This window comes from Elephantulus edwardii, unplaced genomic scaffold, assembly GCF_000299155.1.
Source record: "Elephantulus edwardii isolate Elephantulus edwardi_28Jun2011 unplaced genomic scaffold, EleEdw1.0 scaffold00020, whole genome shotgun sequence".
NCBI lineage: Eukaryota > Metazoa > Chordata > Mammalia > Macroscelidea > Macroscelididae > Elephantulus > Elephantulus edwardii.
This window is the reverse complement of record NW_006399770.1, coordinates 13,196,579-13,217,679: the sequence shown is the minus strand read 5'-3', so window position 1 is coordinate 13,217,679 and position 21,101 is coordinate 13,196,579. Positions and strand designations below refer to the sequence as shown.

Below are 21,101 nucleotides of genomic sequence, written 5' to 3'. Positions count from 1 at the left end.
AAGAATTGATGCCTTTGAGTTGCAGTGCCGGAGAAGAGTGCTGAATATCCACAGACTGCCAAAGAAACAAACAGATATATGTTAGAGAAAGTGAGACCAGTGTCCTCTTTGGAGGCCAGGATTGTGAAGCTCTGTCTCACATCCTTTGAACATGCTGTTAGGAGAAGCCAGTCCTTGGAGAGAGACATCATGCTTGGGAAAGGTCACTGAAAGAGGGGAAGACTCTCATTGAGGTGAATTTATATGGTATCTGTGGTAAAAGGCTTAGGTGTGTTAGGAAAGATAAGGATGGTGCTATGAGTCATACGTGACTGGACAACACTCAACAACAGCATAAGTCTAAGAGGGGCTCAATGATCATTTCTTCCAGATAGCCTGAGTAAAAGGATTTAAATCCAGATTGTATCATTATTGTTAACTTGTGACTCCTTGGGAGAAAGGATAACCTTCTCCCATGCAATTTTCAGCCTTTATGAGTCAGTTCTTAATCAATAACAGTGAAGTTTTGTGATTTGTTCTTGTTTTCTCTCTCTTTGAGGAATGGATGAGGTGTCTACTTAATAAATGCTGGTAGGAAGAATATACTAGCCTATTGTGATAATTTGATAATTTCCTCCCAATTTATTTGTCTTTTTCTTGAGCTCAGGAAATAAGGAGATGCATTGCACTGGGAAAATCTGTAGTTATTGAGAAATTATTGAGAAGTAGTGATGTCAGTTTGAAGACTAAGGTGCATCTGATTCAGACTGTAGTCTTTCTGATTACTGGCTACACATCCAAGAGCTGTACAATGAATAAGGATGACAGAAAAAGAACTGATGCCTTTGAGCTGTGCTGTTGGAGAACAGTACTGAACATCCCATGGATGGCTAAGAGAATGAACAGATATGTCTTGGAGAGGGTGCAGCCAGAGTGCTGTTTGGAGACAAGAATGTTATGAGGCTTTGGCTCACATACTTTGGCCAGGTTGGTAGGAGGGCTATTTCTTGGAAAAGGACATGATGCTGGGAAGGGTGGAGGGTCGGCGAAGGAAAGGAAAGGTGTCTGCTGTAATGGGCTCTTGTGTGTTAGGAAGGCACAGGATAGAACAGAGTTCAGATCTTTTGTTCATAGGTTCATTATGAGTTGTGTTTGACTTGATAACTAACAAGTAGCCTACTGAGTAAGGAATTCTGCTGTGAACCCAAAGGCAGGCAGTTTGAATCTGCCAGCTACTCTGAGGAAGAAAGAGAAGTTATTTGCTTCCAAGCATTTTGTTGTTTTGTTGATTGCCGTTGAGTTGAGCACAACTCATAGTGATCCTATGAACAAAAGGCCTGAAGCCTTTCTATAACTATTGTCGTTTCTTAAAGTTCATAGAGTTTCCAGAGGCATGTGGTTTAGGAAATGGAAGCCACTCCTGCTTCCAAACCTCTTTTAAACTGGGAGCTCCACCAAACACTGTCCACGATTGACATCCATTGTGGCATTTGACACCCCAATGGCACAAGGTTCAGCATCACAGCAAACCCAAATTACCTCAGTATAGCAAATTGAAAGAGGAGTGCTGTTCAACTTAGAAGAATGTTCCTCCAAAAGAAAATAACACTAGACCCTAGGGCCCAACCAAACTTTAAATAAAAGGGGTCTCTCGCTTTCGCGCTCTCTCTTTCTTTACACACACACACACACACACACACACACACACACACACACACACACACACACACACACGTTTTACAGCCTCTCCAAACCTGAAGAGCTGGTTCTGACTCAACGACAGTGAGTGAGCCAGTCTTCTTTTAGTAATAGCTTTTCAAAAAAATCCTCTTTTTAAACCTCCCCCCGCCTGCTTTTTGTACTTATTTATTTTTCTTGTAGTATACTATCTAATTGGATCTGACTGGTACAGGAGGCGATTGCCTCTCCTCCAGCAGAGTGTCTGGTGGATTTGAACCACATGCCTTCGGGATTGCAACACAGCTTCTTGCCACTGTGCCACCAGAACTTCCTTCCTCCCTTAGTTTTAGACGTTTCCATGTATTCCTTGTTTTAGACAATATTCTCCAGGCCCTTTTGCCTTTAACAGGTGCCATAGGAGTAGATTCTGACCAACTGCACAGCGACCTTTACAACTTTCATGGTTATAGTCTTAGAGTTTAAAGCTATTTGCTCTCCATTTATCTTCTCTTTCCTAAGCTGAAATGCAGACGTGGTGTTGGTGAGCTGGCTTTGAACATCCCGCAAAGGGCACCATGTAGTGGGTAGCAAAACAATACAGAAGGAAACTGTGTCCTTGGATAATTTCATATAACATTGCCACTTCTCTCTCCTTGAACAAACTTTTATGTGTGGGAGAGAAATAATAAAACACTCTGTCTTGTTTAAGCCACTATTCTAAGGGACTCTTTTAAAACAGCATGACCAACATGCTATTACATAACTTTATGGAGGATGAATATTAATGTGGCAGACTTTATGAGATTATCATAATATTTTAAAAGTTGATTTGCAGGATCTGTGGCTAAGTCCTTCCTTGGCTGGTAACCAATCTACCAGTCACTCTGTCTGAGAAAGATGTGGCAGTCAGTTTTCATAGAGATTCTAGAAAACGTCCCCAAACCACTGCTGTTAAATCAACTCCAACTGACAGTGGCCATCTATCGGGTTTCCAAAGCTGTAAATCTTAATGAGTGAACTGATTCCTCTTTATCCTACTGAATGGCTGGTAGATTTGAACTGCTGGCCTGTCAGACAGCAGCTCAATCTATAACACTGTACTCTCAGGGCTTCTTGGAAACCCTTTGGGGCAGGTTCGAATGTGTCCTACAGGTTTGTTTTGAGTTGGAATTGACTTGACAGCAATGAGCTTGTGGTTTTGGGTTTTAACTTGCATTCTAGGGAGTTGACTAGTGAAAATAAAAGAAATATGGCTTTGCTCTTAGTGCTTAAATAATTTCTGTTTCTAAATTGCATCTCAAATCTGCTATGGTTTGTACTGACTTGAACTTCCCTGAGAAAGGATTATGGTTTGAAAAGAAAATACTAAGTTTTCCCCTTTTTGATTTTGACTCTTAGTAAGCCTACAGGACAAAAGAGGAACTACTCGGTAGGTTTCCAAGGCTTTAAATCGTTATAGAAGCCGATTGTCTCATCTTTCTCCTGCGAAGTGGCCGACGGGTTAGAACTGCTGATCTTTGATTTAGGAGCTGGGTACTTATCCAGTGCAGTGCCAGGCCTTCTTAACTGTAACTCGTCTACATGAATTTGTCTAGAAACAGATATTACTGAATATATATAATTGATAAGTCAGGCAAGCGATCTTGTCTGCAGTGGGTTAGTCATATGTAATGAGCAGATACATTACTGCTAATGGGCCAGAGAGTAAAGATAATTTATCTTTACAGAGAATTTGGTTAATGCTAATGCCAGCCTATATGTTCACTGCAAAATTGGAAGGATAGTCTAATGGGGGAAAGGGGCATGGTTTATTTTTCAAGCCACTTTATTTATCAAGCTGCTTGATAAATGTCAGTAAACATTCAACAATAAGCATTTGACTCATAAAGCACCTACTGTAGTATGTCAGGTATGTTTTATTCATTACACTAAGATAAGTGATACCAAAAGAGATGTAGAATATGCACAGACATAAAGGTAAAAGCACAAAGTGCCTTAAACTCAGAACCTACCGAACGGTGTGTGTATAATAAGGAAGAGCTAACTGGCCCATGCTAACAATCACATGCTCTGGGTAAGCATGCTAGAGATTTAAAGGGCATTTGGTAAACAGCAGACACTACGTTTAGCCTGAGCTAGACCTGTTGCCTCTAATCCTGAGCATTTAAGAATAGGACAAACAATCCCACACAGCAGCTTCAAGATGGCTAAAAGCAGAGAGCCAACCTAAACAAGGCATGGAAAGGAGTGCCAGACTGCTCTGACAATTGATAATGGAGCAGATGTAGGGAAAAGCTGAATAATTTATAATTGTATGTGAAGTTTTTACATGGGTGAATTTAATCTCATGTAACTCAATGCCATCTTACCTTATGGGCAGATAATACTATTATGATTTGAAATTGACATGCTAGTAGGTAATGTCAGAAGAGGAAAGTTTAACAAAAACTGTCAACTGTCTCAATGAAAAGAGTATTTTATAAATGAAGGGTTTAATTTGACATGGAAAATAGGAAACCAAACTGGCTTCCTGTGAAGCTTCCTTGACCTGTATAAGGTAAATTTAATGCCAAATACAGATTGGTCTAGGTTAGGAGATGGCCAGTTATGGGTTCCTGAAATGTTTTGGAAGGACAGAATCTGGGTATATTTAATAGTTACTAACAAATTGCATCTAACATACTTTAGCCATATTGTCAAGAGAGTCCAGTCTTTGAACAAAGACATCAGGAAGGAAAAGATGGAGGGTCAGAGAAAAAGAGGAAAATCTTCCCCATGATGGATTGACACAATGGCTGGAACAATTGGCTGGAGCAGATCTTTCATAGGGCCACTTTGGATGATAACATAACAATACAGCCAGAATTAAATGGCGCTCTGGTGGCTTTGCCCATAGGGAATTGTGCTACTAGTCATGTCTCTCTGAAGGTACACGTCCAACAGCAGTTCCTCTAGAGAAGGATGGGAAGTCTCTGTCTGTGCCCCAGAAACCCAGGAGGATCAGCTATGAGTCAGTCCTGACTCAAGGGAAATAAAGTGTTTTGTTTTGGTTTTTTAGTTGAATATTTTTTAAAGTTAAAGAATTGTAATAATAGTTCAATTTTACTTCCACCAAGGTGACATGAGTTACTTGAGTAACCTCCCAATATAATTGTGATCAAGATATGACAAATTAGTTGGAATATGTTTATCATTTTGGGAAGCTTTTGCTTTAATAAATAAGTTGTAGAGGAAAAAAATTCAAGTGAATTCTTGTAACTATGGAATGAAATGAAAATTACAAAACATATTTAATAATGTATGCAATCACTGACTCTCTCCATTCAGAAACAATTGGCTGTGTGCCTTGTGCACCCATAACATTTAACATTTAACCCTGGGTAGTCAGAAAGCAGTAACTATATTTTCTACTCATTTCATTTTCCACTTTGGTTCCATTGTTAATTGCTCATATTTGATACTTAGAATGACACTTGATGATTAAAGGACCAGCACATGTAAATTCCAACCCTAATACAACAGATGAACAAGGCCCACTTAGCCTTGAGTGGTCAAAATGAACCAAGTAACATCTGGCTTATGCCTGACCAAGGATACATTGTGAGTGGTGATAAGAAGTTTTCTGAGCTGGAAAAGTTAGTCATAGGGAATCTCACATGGAAAGAGGGTCCCTAGGCCCTATGGGAGTATAGACCCTTGCTCTGATTCTGAGGATCTCTGCTCTTGAGGATACTCTTACTGAGGTCAAGGTCTGGGGGACACATCACTGACTATGTCTTCCCTCTCACTTTCTGAAAGATTCATCACCACAGCCATTTGAGACATTCTGCTGTTATTGTTGTGTGCTGTTGAGTTAGAACCAACTCACGGCTGACTTTCCAGTGGGTTTTCAGAGGCTGTAAATCACATGGGAAGAGACTGCCTATCTTTCTTCCCAGGGAACAGTTGGTGCATTCAAACTGCATGCCTTTGGGAAGCACATCTTACCAACAGGCCACAAGAGCTCCCCAGACATTCTGTTAATGGTCTCAAATTTATGCTTTAAGATACGGAATATGGTTTTGAACACTCAGTTAAAAACACTGTAAAAAGTTACAGAATATAGAAAGAATCAGACAAAAAGGATTTTTTTCTTTAGCTTATGAATCTGGAATTTTCTTTAGACAATCAAAAGACTTACATGAAGCAGGTTCTCAATAAATCTTCATTGAAATAAATCAAGAAGAGTCAGAGTGAGGTATAATGGAAAAGGTCTGGAGTCTGAAAGGTCTATGTTTGAGTCAAGGCTTGATTGTTATCAGACTTATGGTCCTTCTATGCCTTAGAGCACTATGTGCAAAATGACAGTAATTAGGTTCATCTCATATTATTATCATTATAAAAAATACCTAAATCCATAATATGCGCTCCATAAAATGTAACTGTTATTAATGGGTTGGAGCAGGAGTACCTCATGGTTATTCTAACCTACTTTCCAGCCTTATCATGATGGGGGTGGTGAACTCTGGGTTGTTCTTGTTGTTATGTGCCATCAAGTCACCTGAGGCTCACAGAGACCCTATGTACGACAACCCAAAACCCTGCTCTATCCTGTGCCAATCTCACTGCCTCTGACACACCTCATTACCCCAGTCACTGAATCAATCCACCTAATTGAGGGTCTTCCTCTTCTGCACTGTCCCAAACATGATGTCCCTCTCCTGCCTTGTAACATGTCCAAAGCATGTCAGACGAAGCTTCAGAATCTTTGCTTCCAAGGAGCATTCTGGCTTCACCTTCTCCAGGACAAACTTGTTTGTTCTCTTAGCAGTCCATGGCATATTCAATACTCTTCTCCAACTCCACAGTTCAAAGGCATCAATTCTGCTTCTATCATCTGTAGTCATTGCCCAGCTCTCTGATAGATAGCAAGTGTTTACAACAGGGAACCCTGGGTTAATGACCATTTAACCTTTATGGGTCGGAAGAGTGGGAATTAGGAAAATGAAAGGGCATTGAATGAGGGGAGGGCAAGGAGGGAGGAAGAAAACAAAGTGATACTGAAATGTTAAAAGATGCTATCAATTGCCTAAAAGTGTCACTGGTACAAGGGACACCTTGGCCACATGATATTGTCCTGGACTCATGGACTGTTGGATGCTTTTTTAACTTTTAAAATTTATTCTCATTTTTAAGTATGTCTGTCTATTCATCCACCTCTCCGTTTGTCCATTGATCCAACATTTTCTTTTCTTTTTTTTTTGTTTTTTTTCTTTTCTGATCCAACATTTTAAAAACACATTTATTTTTTTAAGCTATGCATTTACCAATATTTACTGTACTCTTATAACATGCTAGATATTATACTAAAGGCCCTAGGGGTCTGTGTATTTTGTTGGACTCCATTTCTTCCCTTTTTTGCTAGAAGTTTCATTTACTTATCTCCATTTTTTTTAAAGGAAGCTTCTAAATTTAAAAAAATATCAGACTATCTGGGAAATAAAAAAAACAACAGCTGAACTCTTCCAAATCTGCTAAACCAATTAGTCAAATATGGAGAGAAAAAACATGCTTGGGATAATTTTGACTCATCTAATTGGCTCAGAATACCTTATTAGTGTTTCTAGGCAACAGTAAATTTAATAAGAAGAAACAACTTAATGGCATTCCCCCTCCCCCTTTTCTTCTTTTCCTTCATATGTTGTCACAGGAGAGCAGCTTGGAGCAGCTTGCTTTTCTCCTGTCATGTGATGTTAGACATGGCTGGTTGAGTCTGAGCAAGAAGGCAAATTAGAACCTCTACTTGGAATATTATTGCTTTTTAATTTTTGACTCATGAACTTTCAACTTGTTAGTTAAATTTGTGTCTTCTAGGCTGCAACACTTCCATGATACATCTTCAAGGATATGAACATGTATGGCTAAGCACAATTGATAACAGTGCATCTAAATTCCAAAATCAATCTCCACAATAGTCTATGTGTTTCCTATTGCCAAAGGGGCGCTTTAGAGTAGTGAGAGAAGACATTCACCCTGAAACCCACAGCGTCCCTTTTCAGCAGGAAGTAGCTAAGACAATACGCCATCCCCTTTTCTTCTCTCAGGGAGGAGTGATAGGGAATGGCAAACAACACATTGACACACTGACAAAGGAGATTAATCAGAACTGGCTTTGACAAGCACAGTGGCAATGGGACAATTAAAGCAGACTTTCAAGGGGGGGAAAAAAAGAGAGGAACGAACTAGGGGGAGGGTAGAGAAAATAGTGCAACAATGAATGAATGGAAACCCAAAATCTCTGTAAATGTTCATTAAAATTAATAAAATTTAATTAAAAAAAAGAAATGCCAAAAAACCAAATAACAACAACAACAACAAAGTGGCAGTTTTGATGCAGTATGCCTTATCTGTGTTTGATAAGACATTAGTTCCTATTACAATGGGCCTACATAAGCAGTAGTAGCTTTTGTTGTTGTTGTTAGGTGCCACTGAGTTGAGTACAATTCATTGCGACCCTAGGGACAACAGATCTGAATCCTGTCCTATATTCTGTGCCATCATCATCTCTGACACAGTTGAGTCCACTGCTGTTGTCACCTTATCAATCCATCTTATTGGGGATCTCCCTCTCCTTCATTGATCCTTCTAAGCATGATGTCCCTTTGTAAGGGACAGCCTTTGCTAGCAACATACCAAAAGTAGGTGACACAAAGCTTTGTGAGCCTTGTCTCCAAGGAGCACTCTCTTTCTTCAAGCTATATCTGGTTGTTCTTTTCGCAGTCCATGTGATAGTCAATGCTCTTCTGCAACATCACAACTCAAAGGCATCAAATCTTCTTCGGTCAGCCTTATTCACTGTTCAGCTCTCAGATGGATAGAAAATGATTGATAAGATCATGGCTTGAATCAGGCACATTTTAAAATCTTCAAATTGACATCATCGTTCCTCAGTGATTTGGTGAAGTCCCTGACAGCTGGCTTTCCCAGTGCAACATGTCTCCTGATCTCCTGACCGTTGGTACCAAGGGTGTTGACTATAGATCCAAGCAAGATGAAATCACTGACAATTTCAAACTTTTCTCCCTCTTTCATGATGTTGCTTATTGGTCCAGTGGTGAGAAATTTTTTTCTTCTTGGTGTTGAGATGCATTCCATATTGAAGGTTATAGTCCTTGATCTTTTGCAGCAAATGTTTCAAGTCCTCACTTTCAACAAGCAAGGATGTGTTTTCTGCGTAACACAGGTTGTTGATGAGTCTTTCTATGATCCTGCTTCCACATTTTTCTTCATAGAACCCAACTTCTTGAATGATTTGGTCCACATACAGATTGAACAGGTATAGAGAAAGGATACAACACTAATTTTTTATACCATGCAATGTTCCCTTGCTCCTTATCTACATAAGTAGATGTTAAACTCAGAAAGAAATCCTCCAATCATATAGGTACACTGTTTAAATCCACCAGATGCTTTGCTGGAGAAGGAGGGACAATCTCCTCCTGAACCAGTCAGATCCTATTTGATGGTACACACACAAAATAATAAATTTTTTTTTAAAGAAAGAAATCCTGAGAGTGAAGGGATAAATTATAACCAACAACCATAATAACAAAAACACTTGAGCTTTATATTTCTACATCAGTTCTTTGAGTTCACTCTTGAGATAGAACTTTGCCTTCTATCTTTTGAGCTGAGTAGATTGTCTCTTTGTGTTCTATAGGGCAGAATGAATTTTGTAGGACACAAAGGGTTCCAGTAAAAGTTCTCTGGGAGCATAGTGCATTATATGTTATGCAGTTATTTGAAAGATCTGCAGTTGAAGTTCACTAGCTGCTCTGAGGGAGAATGATGGAAAATTTCCTCTCATAAAGATTTGCAGCCTTGGAAATGAGATGGAGGGTCACTATGAGTCAGAATTGACTCGATGGTAGTGGGTGATAAGTACTCCATTTCTATTTGTGGAAGAATTTTCCTTAAACTCTGTGGGACGTGAGAGAAGATGGTAGGTGAGTGGTACAACTGCCCCCTTTCCTGAGGGAGACTTGGCTTCAGATCATGCCACCACCCTCCTGCAGAGGAGGCTTGTGTGTTGCTGTGATGTTGAACAGGTTCCGGTGGAGCTTCCAGACTAAGACAGATGAGGAAGAAAGACTAGTGACCTAATGGAAATCAGTGAAATCTTGGAGTTAGTAATGGCCCATCATGGGCATGGCACTGGACCACTGTGCACAGGGCCACCATGACTGTGGCTAACTGGATGGCAGTTAACAATATTGGGAGGTGGCCTATAGACTTGGAAACATTTCACTCCTCAGTTTTCCCTAATGATCTGCAGTCACACAGAAATCCAAGGCTTGGCATGCCCTTTACCCATTAGTACTATATATGGAAAGCAGATTCTAACTGTTTGAGGATACATGAAAGTTTATTTAAAAGTACAGTCACTTTGAAATGTTAAAAAAAAATCCTTACAGGAGAACATTTAATCATAAGTAGATTATCCTTCTCAAAAGGAATGCAGTGTATTTGCATCATTCTACTTGGCAGTTGACCTTTTACATTTTATGCTTATGACATTTCTGTCAGGCGCTCTGTGTGTTCCAATTAGAGCCAGAGGTCTTTGGCTACAATTCAAGAGGTAGAAAGTGTCAGGAGGGGAGTGTGACGCAAGACAGTTTGGCAGAGGGAGGTCACGGAGAACCTTGGGGCAGCTGGAGAGTCAAAGGGGAAATCTGGGATGTTTACATCCTAGAAAGCTGGCAGGCTTTCATCTCCTTCAGAGAATGACACTTCTTGGGGTTCTCAGGAATCATTTTGACTGTCTGCTGTTTGATAGAGGAAAACCACGACAGTGTCAGGACAGGGTTTCCAAGCCTACCTATAAATTTGTGCACATAGATGTTTGGGATGAGAAGGTGAGGTTGGAATTGCACCTGTGCCTGCAATCAGGGGAGCTGATGGTTCAGTGGTCACAGCAAGGGAAAGACTCATTTGCGAAGCAAATTGAAACACTATTTAACCAAAGTGATTCAGAAGAGCTTTTCAATCTAGCTTTCCTCCTGGGAACATTTTCTCCTAAGGTATTAATCAAGGCACCAAGCAAAGTACTCAATAATATTGTTCGAGAGCTAAGAATGTGACTCAAGGACAGAAACCATGGAAACCCATTTATTTTCTAAAATGCTGCCTCTCTGTGGAAGAAGAGATGAGTGGATGAATAAGCAGACATGCTTTATTTAAAGGTTATCTGTGAGTCAAGGGAATCTGAATGCTTTTAGTATGTTAAAGATTCCCAAGAATGTTTGTACAAAGTGATAAAACAATGGAATAATTGCATGGACTGTAAATGTAAAAAAAAAAAAAAATCCAAAAAATAAAAACAAATCCCCCCAAACTATAAAAGAATAGAGTTTAAAAGATTCAACTTCTGTTAAATTTTCTGCAGAACTGAGGCACACTTTTATTTTTATGATTAATACTTTTAATTAGGTTTTTAATCCTGACTGCCATTTTTTAGCTGTCTGAGCAACTTAGCCTTTATCAGCATCAATTTTCTCATCTGTTAAATACTACTTACCTAATGGGTAGTTGGGTAGCTCTGGTAGTTTACTGATGCCGCTAACATAAAGGTACATGGCTCAAATTCGCCAACTGCTCTACAGGAAAAAGATGGGCAATCAACTCCTATGTGATTTACTGCCTCTGAAAATCAGCTGGAGGGTCAGCTATGGGTTGGTTCTGACTTGACAGTACACAACAACAATGACAATGGGCAGTTAGGAGCTCCAGTGGCTTAGACACTGCTAACCCAACAAGAGATGCCTTTCTGCTGGTTCAAATCCACCTGCACCAGGACAGAAGGACAATCTTCTCCTTTGTGATTTATAGCCTCTGAAAATCCACTGGAGGGTCAATCTATAAGTTGGTTCCCAATTAACAATAGTGAGCTGTGGTTTGTTTTGCTTCTTTTTTAAACATGTGTAGTGCAGCGGTGAGGTTGTTGTTGTTATGTACCATCAAGTTGCCTGTGACTCATAGCGACCCTATGTACAACAGCCCTAAAACTTGCTCTGTCCTGTACCAATCTCACTGTCTCCAACACACCCACCCTGATTACCCCAGTCACTGAATCAATCCACCTCATAGAGGGTCTTCTTCTCCTGCACTGTCCCTTCACTCTCCCAAGCATGACGTCCTTCTCCAAGGACTGGTCCATCCTTGCAACATGTCCAAATTATGTCAGATGAAACTTAAGAATCCTTGCCTCCAAGAAGCAACCTGGTTTAACCCTCTCCAGGATGGACCTGTTCATTTTCTTGTCAGTACATGGTATGTATATTGAATACTCTTTTCTAGCACCACAGCTCGAAGGTATCAATTCTCCTTCTATCCTCCCTAGTCATTGCCCAGATCTCTGATGCATAGCAAGTGATTGCAAAGACCATGGCCTGTTTAAGGTGCACCGTAGTCTCCAGAGTGACAACATTGCTCCTAAGCACTATAGAGAGGTCCCTAACAGCAAACTTTCCCATCACAATATATCTTTTAATAATACATTAAATTTTCAGCGCAGTGCTTGGCCCATAGAAAATGCTCAGTCAAAATGAGCCCTTATCATTAAGCATTACTTCCTGGAGTCCTTGGGTACAAATGGTTAATATGGTCAGCCACTGAAAGGTTGGAATTTTGACCTCATAGCAAAATACCTCAGGAGAAAGATGTGGTGATCTGCTTCTGAAAAGTCAGTGACTCAGAGCCCTTTGGAGCTCAGTTCTACTCTCACTCACAGTTGCCATGAGTTGGCATCAGCTTGACAACAGCTGGGATTACCATTCTAACCAAGGCATAAAGAAAAGTCATCAATTCTTTCCAGAAGGAAAGTATTCTAGCTGGATGGCAATTTCAGTTACAGACTAAGAGAGAAAGAAAGAAAGAGAGAAAATACTCCCTGTACCAGCATAAAAAAGGGAGACAACTTGGCAAAAAAGGAAAAACCTTCCAGTTGAAGCTTCAAGCAGTGTCTTTTTAAAAATAATTTCTGACTCTTAATAAATGAGAGTACTTAGTGTAATTTTAAACATACACCCATTGTCAGGCACTTTGAAGATTTTTTTCTTCACAGAAAACCTGGAAAGCGGTTCTAATTACCATTATCCTGACAAAGGAACCGAAGCGTAAAGATAATGAGAGAATACAGTCGAATTTATGCGTAAGTGGTTGGCAGAATTGGGAATTGTGTGTCAGAAGTCATGATTTTTTTCAGTTTATAACACAAAACCATACAAGTATAATGAATAAAAAGTTTATGGGCAAAGCCTAGCCTTGCTATACACGCAGAGGTAATAGCAACATTTCTATTTTGATGTCCCCATTAAGATCTTATCCTCCAGCTGACAGATTTGGCATCATGGCAAATACCACCCTGGTCACCTCAGTCTATGATAAAACACGGTCAGGGTTTGGGCTACTTTCTCTACTTTGGGAAGAAAGATATCTCTGCTTAATTCAATGTCATCAGTTGGCCCTACTACCATTCAAAGCCAGTAGGTTACTGTATACTTAGCTACAAGTAAGAATTTCTTAAATGCTATGAGTAATTGTTTGAGAGAAGCATTGATTCTAAAACCATGAACCTGATTATTTAACAACTTTGCAAATATCTATGGTCAGAAATAACAGGGGCACCTTCTTTGACAGCTTGATTTCTTTAATGCAGTGCATTGGTGGGGTTGCTTAATGTAGACCAGACTCAGGTATTATTTTCTGTCCATATGTTACTTTCAAGACATTTTGTTCCCTGAATATTTTTAACCAGATAAATATTCCTTTGTGGGCTACCGTGATGTGGATTCTGTACTAATTCTTTGCAAATATGTCTTTTCAGGATCACTCCTTAAACAAAATAGGTTTTTGATTATTAGATTATTAAGTGTTAGACAATACCTGTATGTGCTGGGGGTTTTAGCAATTCCACAGCATTTTCACCTGTAGTTCTCTTCAGATTTATGACCAGGAAGTACTGGGTCTGACTCTAAGATCCAATTCTACCATTCACTGTGACCTAAATTAAGTTCTGTGGTCTCTTTGAAGGGACCTATGGTAGCCTAGAGAGAAGAAGTTACACTGCCAACCCTACGACAGGTGGTTTGAGTTCACCTCATGGTCTGAATCTGCAGTCTTCTTGAGCCCATTTCCTATGAAATTAAAGTCATTGCTTTCTTTCCTGGCTTGCTTCAAGTAATCAAATAATTTAAGTACAGATATACAAGGCCATTTAAAATCAATTGTTACGATTGCATAAGTTTAAGAATAAATATAAATTAGGAGTCTCTGAGGAGTACAAAAATGTTAAGTGTGCTACTACTAGCAGAAAGGTTGATGGTTCAAATCCACTCAGAGGCAATGGGAAAGTGGTCTGAAAATCTGCTTCTAAAAGGTCTTGAAAACCTATAAGGCAGTTTCACCTTGCACATCTGGGATAATCATGAGTTACTATTGATTCAAAAGCAGCAATCAACAAGATAATTTCATATTAATTAAGGAGCATTGGGTTAATGGCATGCTGAAGATCTGAAATGTAGTTTTAGGGAGAAGTCAGAAAGTTAATAACTATAACATGAAACTGGCCATTTGACAAAGAGAACAGAAGCTCATAGGAGAAGATGCTGAAAAAGGCGAGGCCAAAGTGAAAGGAGAATGAAAGGAGGGAGTATGCTATAAATCCTAATGGCCTGTTGTCAGGTGCCATCGAGTTGAGTATGAATTATAATGATGCTATGAATAACTGATCTGAACCCTTTCCTATCCTGTGCCATCCTCATCATCTCTGTCACACGCGAGTAACTGTTGCAGTCACTGTGCTAATCCATCTCATTGAGGGTCTTTTCCAACACCACAATTCAAAGGCATCAGTTATTCGTTTATCATCCATCCTTAGTCACTGTTCAGCTCTCAGAGTGCATAATGACTGATTGAAAAGACCACAGCCTGAATCAAGTACAGGTTAGTCTTCAAACTAACATCACTGATCCTCAGTATTTTGGAGAGGTCCCTGAAAGGAGATTTGTACAATGCAATATGTCTCCTTATCTCCTGACTATTGGTTCCAAGGGTGTTGATTGTGGATCCAAGTAAGATGAAATTGTTAAAATTTTAATCCTTTCTTCATCTATCATGGTGTTGCTTATCGGTTCAGTGGTGAGGATTTTTGTCTTCTTGATGTTAACTATATTAATGTAATCCATATTGAAGGCTGTAGTCTTTGATCTTCAGCAGCAAGTATTTCAAGTCCTCCTCACTTTTAGCAAGCACGGTTGTGTCATCTGCATAATCCAGATTTTTTGATGAATCTTCCTCTGATGCCACATCTTCTTTGTAGAGTACAGCTTCTTGAATGATTTGCTCAGTGTTCAGATTTAATAAAGTATAGAAACCTGACATATACCTTTCCTGATTTTAGTTGCTTGGTCTAGATATAGGGTTCAGATGAGCACAATTAAGTGTTCTCAGATACCTTTTCTTCTCAAAAGTAGCCATAGTTTGTTATGATCCACACAGGCAAATGCTTTCGCATAGTCAATAAAACACAAATAGACATTCTTCTGGTATTCTTTACTTTCAGCCATGATCCATCTGACATCAGCAATGATATCCCTGGTGCCATGGCCCCTTCTAAACCTCGCTTGAACCTCTCTGGTAGTTCTTAGTCTATGCACTGTTCTGGTTTAAATAATCTTGAGTAGTATTTTGCTTGCATTTGCTATTAATGATATTGTTCTATAATTTCTATATTCTGTTGGATCACTTTTCTTGGAAATGTGAACAAAAATGGACCTCTTCCAGTCAGTCAGCCAAGCAGCTGCCCTCTAAATTGCCTGGCTTAGAATGGTGAACAAACACATCCAGGGTTGCATCTGTTAGCTGAAATATGCCAATTGGTACTCCATCAGTTCCTGGGGTTTTAAGTTTTGCCAATGCCTTCCGTACAGCTTGAACGTCTTCTTTCATTAACATTGGCTCCTGTTCATATGGTACTTTCTGAAATTTTTCAGTGCCAACCAATTCTTTTTGGTACAATGACTCTGTGTCTTCTTTTCATTATTTTAAAAAACTATTCCTGGATCATTCAAGATTCTGCCCAGCATATCTTCATTATTATAACTCAAAGCTTGGATTTGGTTTTCAGTTCTTTCAGCTTTAGAAATACTGAGCAATTTCTTCCCCTTTCCCCCTCAACTCCAGCTCTTTGCACATTCCATTGCAATATTTTGCTTTATCTTCCTGAGCTGCCCTTTGAAGTCTTCTGTTCTTCCCTTCAATCAAGGGCATGCAATTTGACTCCACCAGTTGCTTTTCAGGAGAAAGATGGATAATCCCCTTCTAGGTATTTTATAGCCTCTAAATACTTGCTTAGGGCTCAGTTATGGGTCAGTTTTGACTTGATGGCATATAACACAACAATAGCATACAAGATAATGGGGTGGTTATTTTGTTCGGGTTTTTTTTTTCTCACAGTAGGTGTCGAGTTCTATAATTTCCTAAGTATATTGTAGATAGCTACTTTGAAGTTGGCTTTTGGTGACCCAAATATGCAATAGACTGAGGCAGAGGTGGTTCCTGTGGACTTAGTATAACCCTCTCAACCTACTGTTGTCAAGTAGACAACAATGTTTAATACTTTTTAAAACAAACTAGAACAGTCCACAGCAGTTCCATGGCTATAAATCTTTATGGACACTGCTTGTCTTCCTCACATGAAGCGGCTACTAGGTTTGAAACACTAACATTTTTGGTAAGCAACCCAGTGCTCATCCTTGTTGAGCCAACAGGCTCTTTGAAATTGGCATGGTAGGTGAGAATCTTACCACTGAGCTACCTCCATAGGTGACATAGGGGAATGAAAAGTATTTAATCTCTGTTCTGCCACTGCTTAAGTGTGTGACTGCCATAATCTCCCTGGAAAAAAGTAAAAGATTGTAAATATTAAATGTAACAATATATGTAAAGTGTCACACATTTAATGTGATTTAGTAATTTTATTTCTCTCCTCCTCTTCCTCTTCCTTTCTTCTTCTTCCTCCATCTACTTTTTCTGTTTCTAGTCAGTCAAAAATTCACCAGGCAAGACACTCTATGCTTCTCAGAGCATTCAGGCAAGAAGGAAAGCAATCAGGAGAGACCAAAAAGACTTCTGGGATTACTCAGAATTTTGCCCAAACTTGTTAACAGAGTTTTATTTTATATATCTACTTCAGTTAGGATCTGGTGTCAAAGAAGTTTATGGTGTTCAGTATGTGGAAAGACTCTGAAGTGGAGGCTCACGGGAAAGTAAAGCAGGCTCTGTGCAGGGTGATGGCTTGTGGGATTAAATGCAGGATGCTGCACAGATAAGTTTCTTGTTGAGGAATGAGGTAAGGCATGATCAGCTAAGCCGGACTGTTGGTAAGAAGCTTTCAGTAATTGATGTCTTATTAAAAAGAATTGAGTTTTCTAAGCTGCATATTTAGAACTAGGTGCCCTGGTGATATACTGGTTAAAACATTTGTTGTCTAACTTTAAAGTTGATGGTTTGGACACACTAGCCACTCCTCAGAAGACAGATGAGACAATATGTGTCCATAGAGATTTAGAGCCATGGAAACACAGTGGATAGTTCTACTCTGTCTCTGTGAGTCAGCACTGACTTGACAGCAATGAAATTTTTTTACATTTAAAGATGATTCACTACTTTTTTTTTAAATTGAGTGTTCATTATCTAAATTCAAAATCTCTTTATATCTCTGAGATGACAACTCAGGGATCTCCACATGTAATATTTTTAATTCTAAGCAAGGAGACAGAGCATGTTTCAGGAAGGGTGTACACCAGGGTTGTTTTCTGTCTCCATATCTTTTCAATCTATATGCAGAACAGATCATCCGGGAGACTGGGCTGTATGAGGAGGAATGTAGCATCAGGATTGGAGGGAGATTCATCAACCTGCATCATGCAGATGGCATAGCCCTGCTTGCCGAAACTGAGGAGGACTTGAAGCGCTTGCCGCAGAAGGCCAAGGACTGCAGCCTTCAATAAGGATTGAAGCTCAACATCAAGAAAACAAAGATTCTCATCACTGGGCCAATTAGCAGCATCTTTATGGATGGTGAAGAGATTGAGATTGTTAACAGTTTTAGTTTGCTTGGCTCCATAATCAACACTCTTGGTACCAGCAGCCAGGAAATCAAGAGACGAATTACATTGGGAAAGTCATCTATCAGGGACCTTTCCAGAGTACTGAAGAACAACGACATCAGTCTGGAGACCAAGGTGAGCCTGATCCAGACCATAGTCTTTGCAATTGCTTGCTATACATCAGAGAATTGGACAATGACTAGGGATGATAGAAAGAGAATTGATGCTTTTGAGCTGTGGTGCTAGAGAAGAGAATTGCATACACATTGGACTGCTAGGTTTATCCTGGAGAAGGTGAAATCATGCTGCTTCTTGGAGGTAAGGATTCTGAAGCTCCGTCTGACATACTTTGAACATGTTACAAGAAGAGATTGGTTCTTGGAGAGGGACATCATGCTTGGGAGGGTGAAGGGACAGCATATGACAGGAAGACCCTCGATGAGATAGATTGATTCAATCACTGGGATAATGGGGCTAGGTGTGTCAGAGAAAATAATGTTGGCACAGGACAGAGCAGGGTTTAGGGCTCTTTTACATAGGGTCACTATGAGTTGCAAGCGACTCAAAGGCACATAACAACAAAATGTTCTTTAAAGTTTTTTAAATTTAAAAATATTAATAAAGGATGATTTCATGCAATCTAAATAGTAAAGTTTGAGAAGTGGAGATGAGTTGTAAATGAAGCTTTTTTTCTACACTGTCAACTTTATAACTAATTATACTTGTTTGTAGCTAATTATGTGTGACTATGGACAAAAATGTGACCTAACATAGCTTCTAAATGCCGTTTATCTTCCAGGTCTTTCCTATAGTTCTCATTAAAGAGAAGTTCTGAAAAAAACTCATGATTCACAGATGGGCTGTTGTTGTGTACCATCGGGTCGGAACTGGCCCATAGTTGACCCTCAGGCTGGGTTTCAGAGGCAGTTAATCACACCGGAAAGAGATCGCCCATCTTTCTCCTGTGGAACAGCTGGTGGATTCAAACTGCATGCCTTTGAGATCACAGTGTAGCTTCTTGCCACTAAGCCACCAAAGCTCCCTCAAGGATGGCTAGGCTCTAAGTTATCAGGAGATTTTGAAATAACATTTTATTATACCATTTCTCCCCTTCATGTGTTAGTAAAAAACTTTTATCCTTTCTCATATGGTTCTTCCATATTTTGAGATAAAACTAGCGAGCCTACTTTATATTTCAATTTTCCAATATTCTTTCAGACTTTATTTTTTTTTTAATTTTTTTTCAGACTTTATTTTAAGATAAGAAAATTTTAAAAATCACTTGTACCAGGAGTTGCCTGATTCTGCACTGACTGTGCATATTGAAGTGGGAAAGGCACATCTAAATGAAGTCAGCACTGGTGGCCGAATAATCAGTGATTAGAAGAGGAAATAGGTTACCAGGATCTTCCTATCCTGTTAACTTCCAGAACACCATGATTGTGACTGAAGTTGCAGGGGAGCAAAAAATACACAGAAGGTGCAGTGTAAATTCACTTGTCCTGGAGTAAGAGTGGGGCCAGGGCTTTTACAAAGAAGAAAGGTTTGTGATTACACACCATGTACCAGCTTAACACACGTTTTAGAATCTTCACAATGCTATGGTGACATTGTGGTTGATACTGCTACTACCGTTTTGTAGATGAAGAAATAGGCTTGAAGAGATATGAATAAGTGACTACTAGACACTTAAAGAGATCTCATGTTGCGATGTTTAGGTGGCCTCTCTAGTAAAATTTGTTACCTCCTCGTGTGTTTTCTTAGCTTATTGGCCTTTATGAGATCTCTCAATAGAAGATCTAATTGTGTCCCTAAACATGAGAATAGCTCTTATATATGCAACGTTGAACAAAGCCAAACAAGGCAAAGGCAGTGTGAAGTATTTCAGCATGTGCCATACCTGAGGATACTTTGTTCTAGAACCTGGATCTGGTGCTGGTCTTGTTGGTTCTGCTTCTTCATCTCCTCCTGTTCCTTCCCATTGCTGATTCCATCCAGAAGCCATTTCTCCCTCAAGGTCTTTTTCTGATTAGGAAATATAAAGATATGTGTTAATATCAGCCACGGGTTGCAAGTTCTGCTTTTGATATATTCTTTCTTTCCACCCTTCATGAACTTTTTTTGATGCCACGTTTTGTATTTAAATTCTTTGTCTGGTTTGAAATAAGAATAAATAAGATTTTTTTTTAGTAATTTACATCTATTATTGAGCCTTCAAAATCTACTTCAGACTCCTCTTCTCTTTGAAGACCCTCCACTCACTCATCTTCACCCTCAGAGTGCTTTCTTATTTCAGAATCATGCACTACTGAGTGCTTTGAGGGACCATAATGGGACCTCATCATGTGATGTCCCTGGTATTGGCTTGGTTGATGTCTAACTTATGTGCTCAGCACAATAAAAATCTCCTTGAAGCCATCCTAATATACACTCCAGTGACAGCAAAGGCTGCTCCACAATATCATGTGGAGGGTAGGTTGGAATGGCTGTTAAAAGAAGAGGTTCCAGAGGAACCAAGATGGCGGCAGTGGAGCAAACGGCGTAAGGAGCTGGAGGAGTGGCAAGGTGCATAGAATCAGGCCACCGTGGCCCTCCACAGCCCTCAGTTCATCTATAATTGAATAATTAAGCAGTTGACTACTGGTCTTCAATATGGATCAAGGCTCAACATCGAGAGAACAAAGATTCCCAAAAAGGAATGGGTGAGTTCCATAGTGTCCAGTCCCCCACTGCTGAGCCCATGCTGCTGCCACAGCTCCATGGGGCCTCCATAGCTGGACCCCAGGGATCCCCTCACCTGGGATGGACAACGGGTGCCAGGCCCCACAGCAGGTATGACAGAGCCTCCACACAACTGCAGAATAAACTGATTCTAAAATAAATTCTCGGAACCAAGATGGTGGGGGAGAGAGACATAGCATAATGAGCAGGAGGCCTAGCCAGCCACATGGAAACAGGCCATACAACTTATATATACCTAAACAGCAAAGCAGCTGACTGCCAGTCATAAATATCGATTGAGGCTCAACAACAAGAGGATAAAGATTCTCAAAAGAACATGGTTTGTTCCCTTTCCTATAGGTAACCTTAACACTGAGTTAACTCCAGACCTGAACCCTAAAGCCAGTTCCAGAGACAAAAGGGAAATATAATTTGCCAGCTAAGGAAGCAAAGGAGGATGGAGCCTCAGGGTTCAGCCACCCATCCCCCACTGGACCCACCTTGGCAAATACTTGGCAGTCCAGAGAGCAGAAAACATCAGGAAAATATCTTCTAACAGAGCAAGAAGGCATG

At 39.8% G+C, this 21,101-nt stretch overlaps 1 protein-coding gene across 1 annotated transcript in view; it reads right to left on the bottom strand.

Moving 5' to 3' along the window:
- PALMD (palmdelphin) overlaps nt 1-21,101 on the bottom strand; it is a 93,693-nt gene that overhangs the window by 26,489 nt on the left and 46,103 nt on the right. Inside the window, exon 3 of the mRNA XM_006882436.1 lies at nt 19,708-19,832. Within this exon, the coding sequence (XP_006882498.1) occupies nt 19,708-19,832 (125 nt within the window). The remainder of the gene's footprint in view (nt 1-19,707; nt 19,833-21,101) is intronic.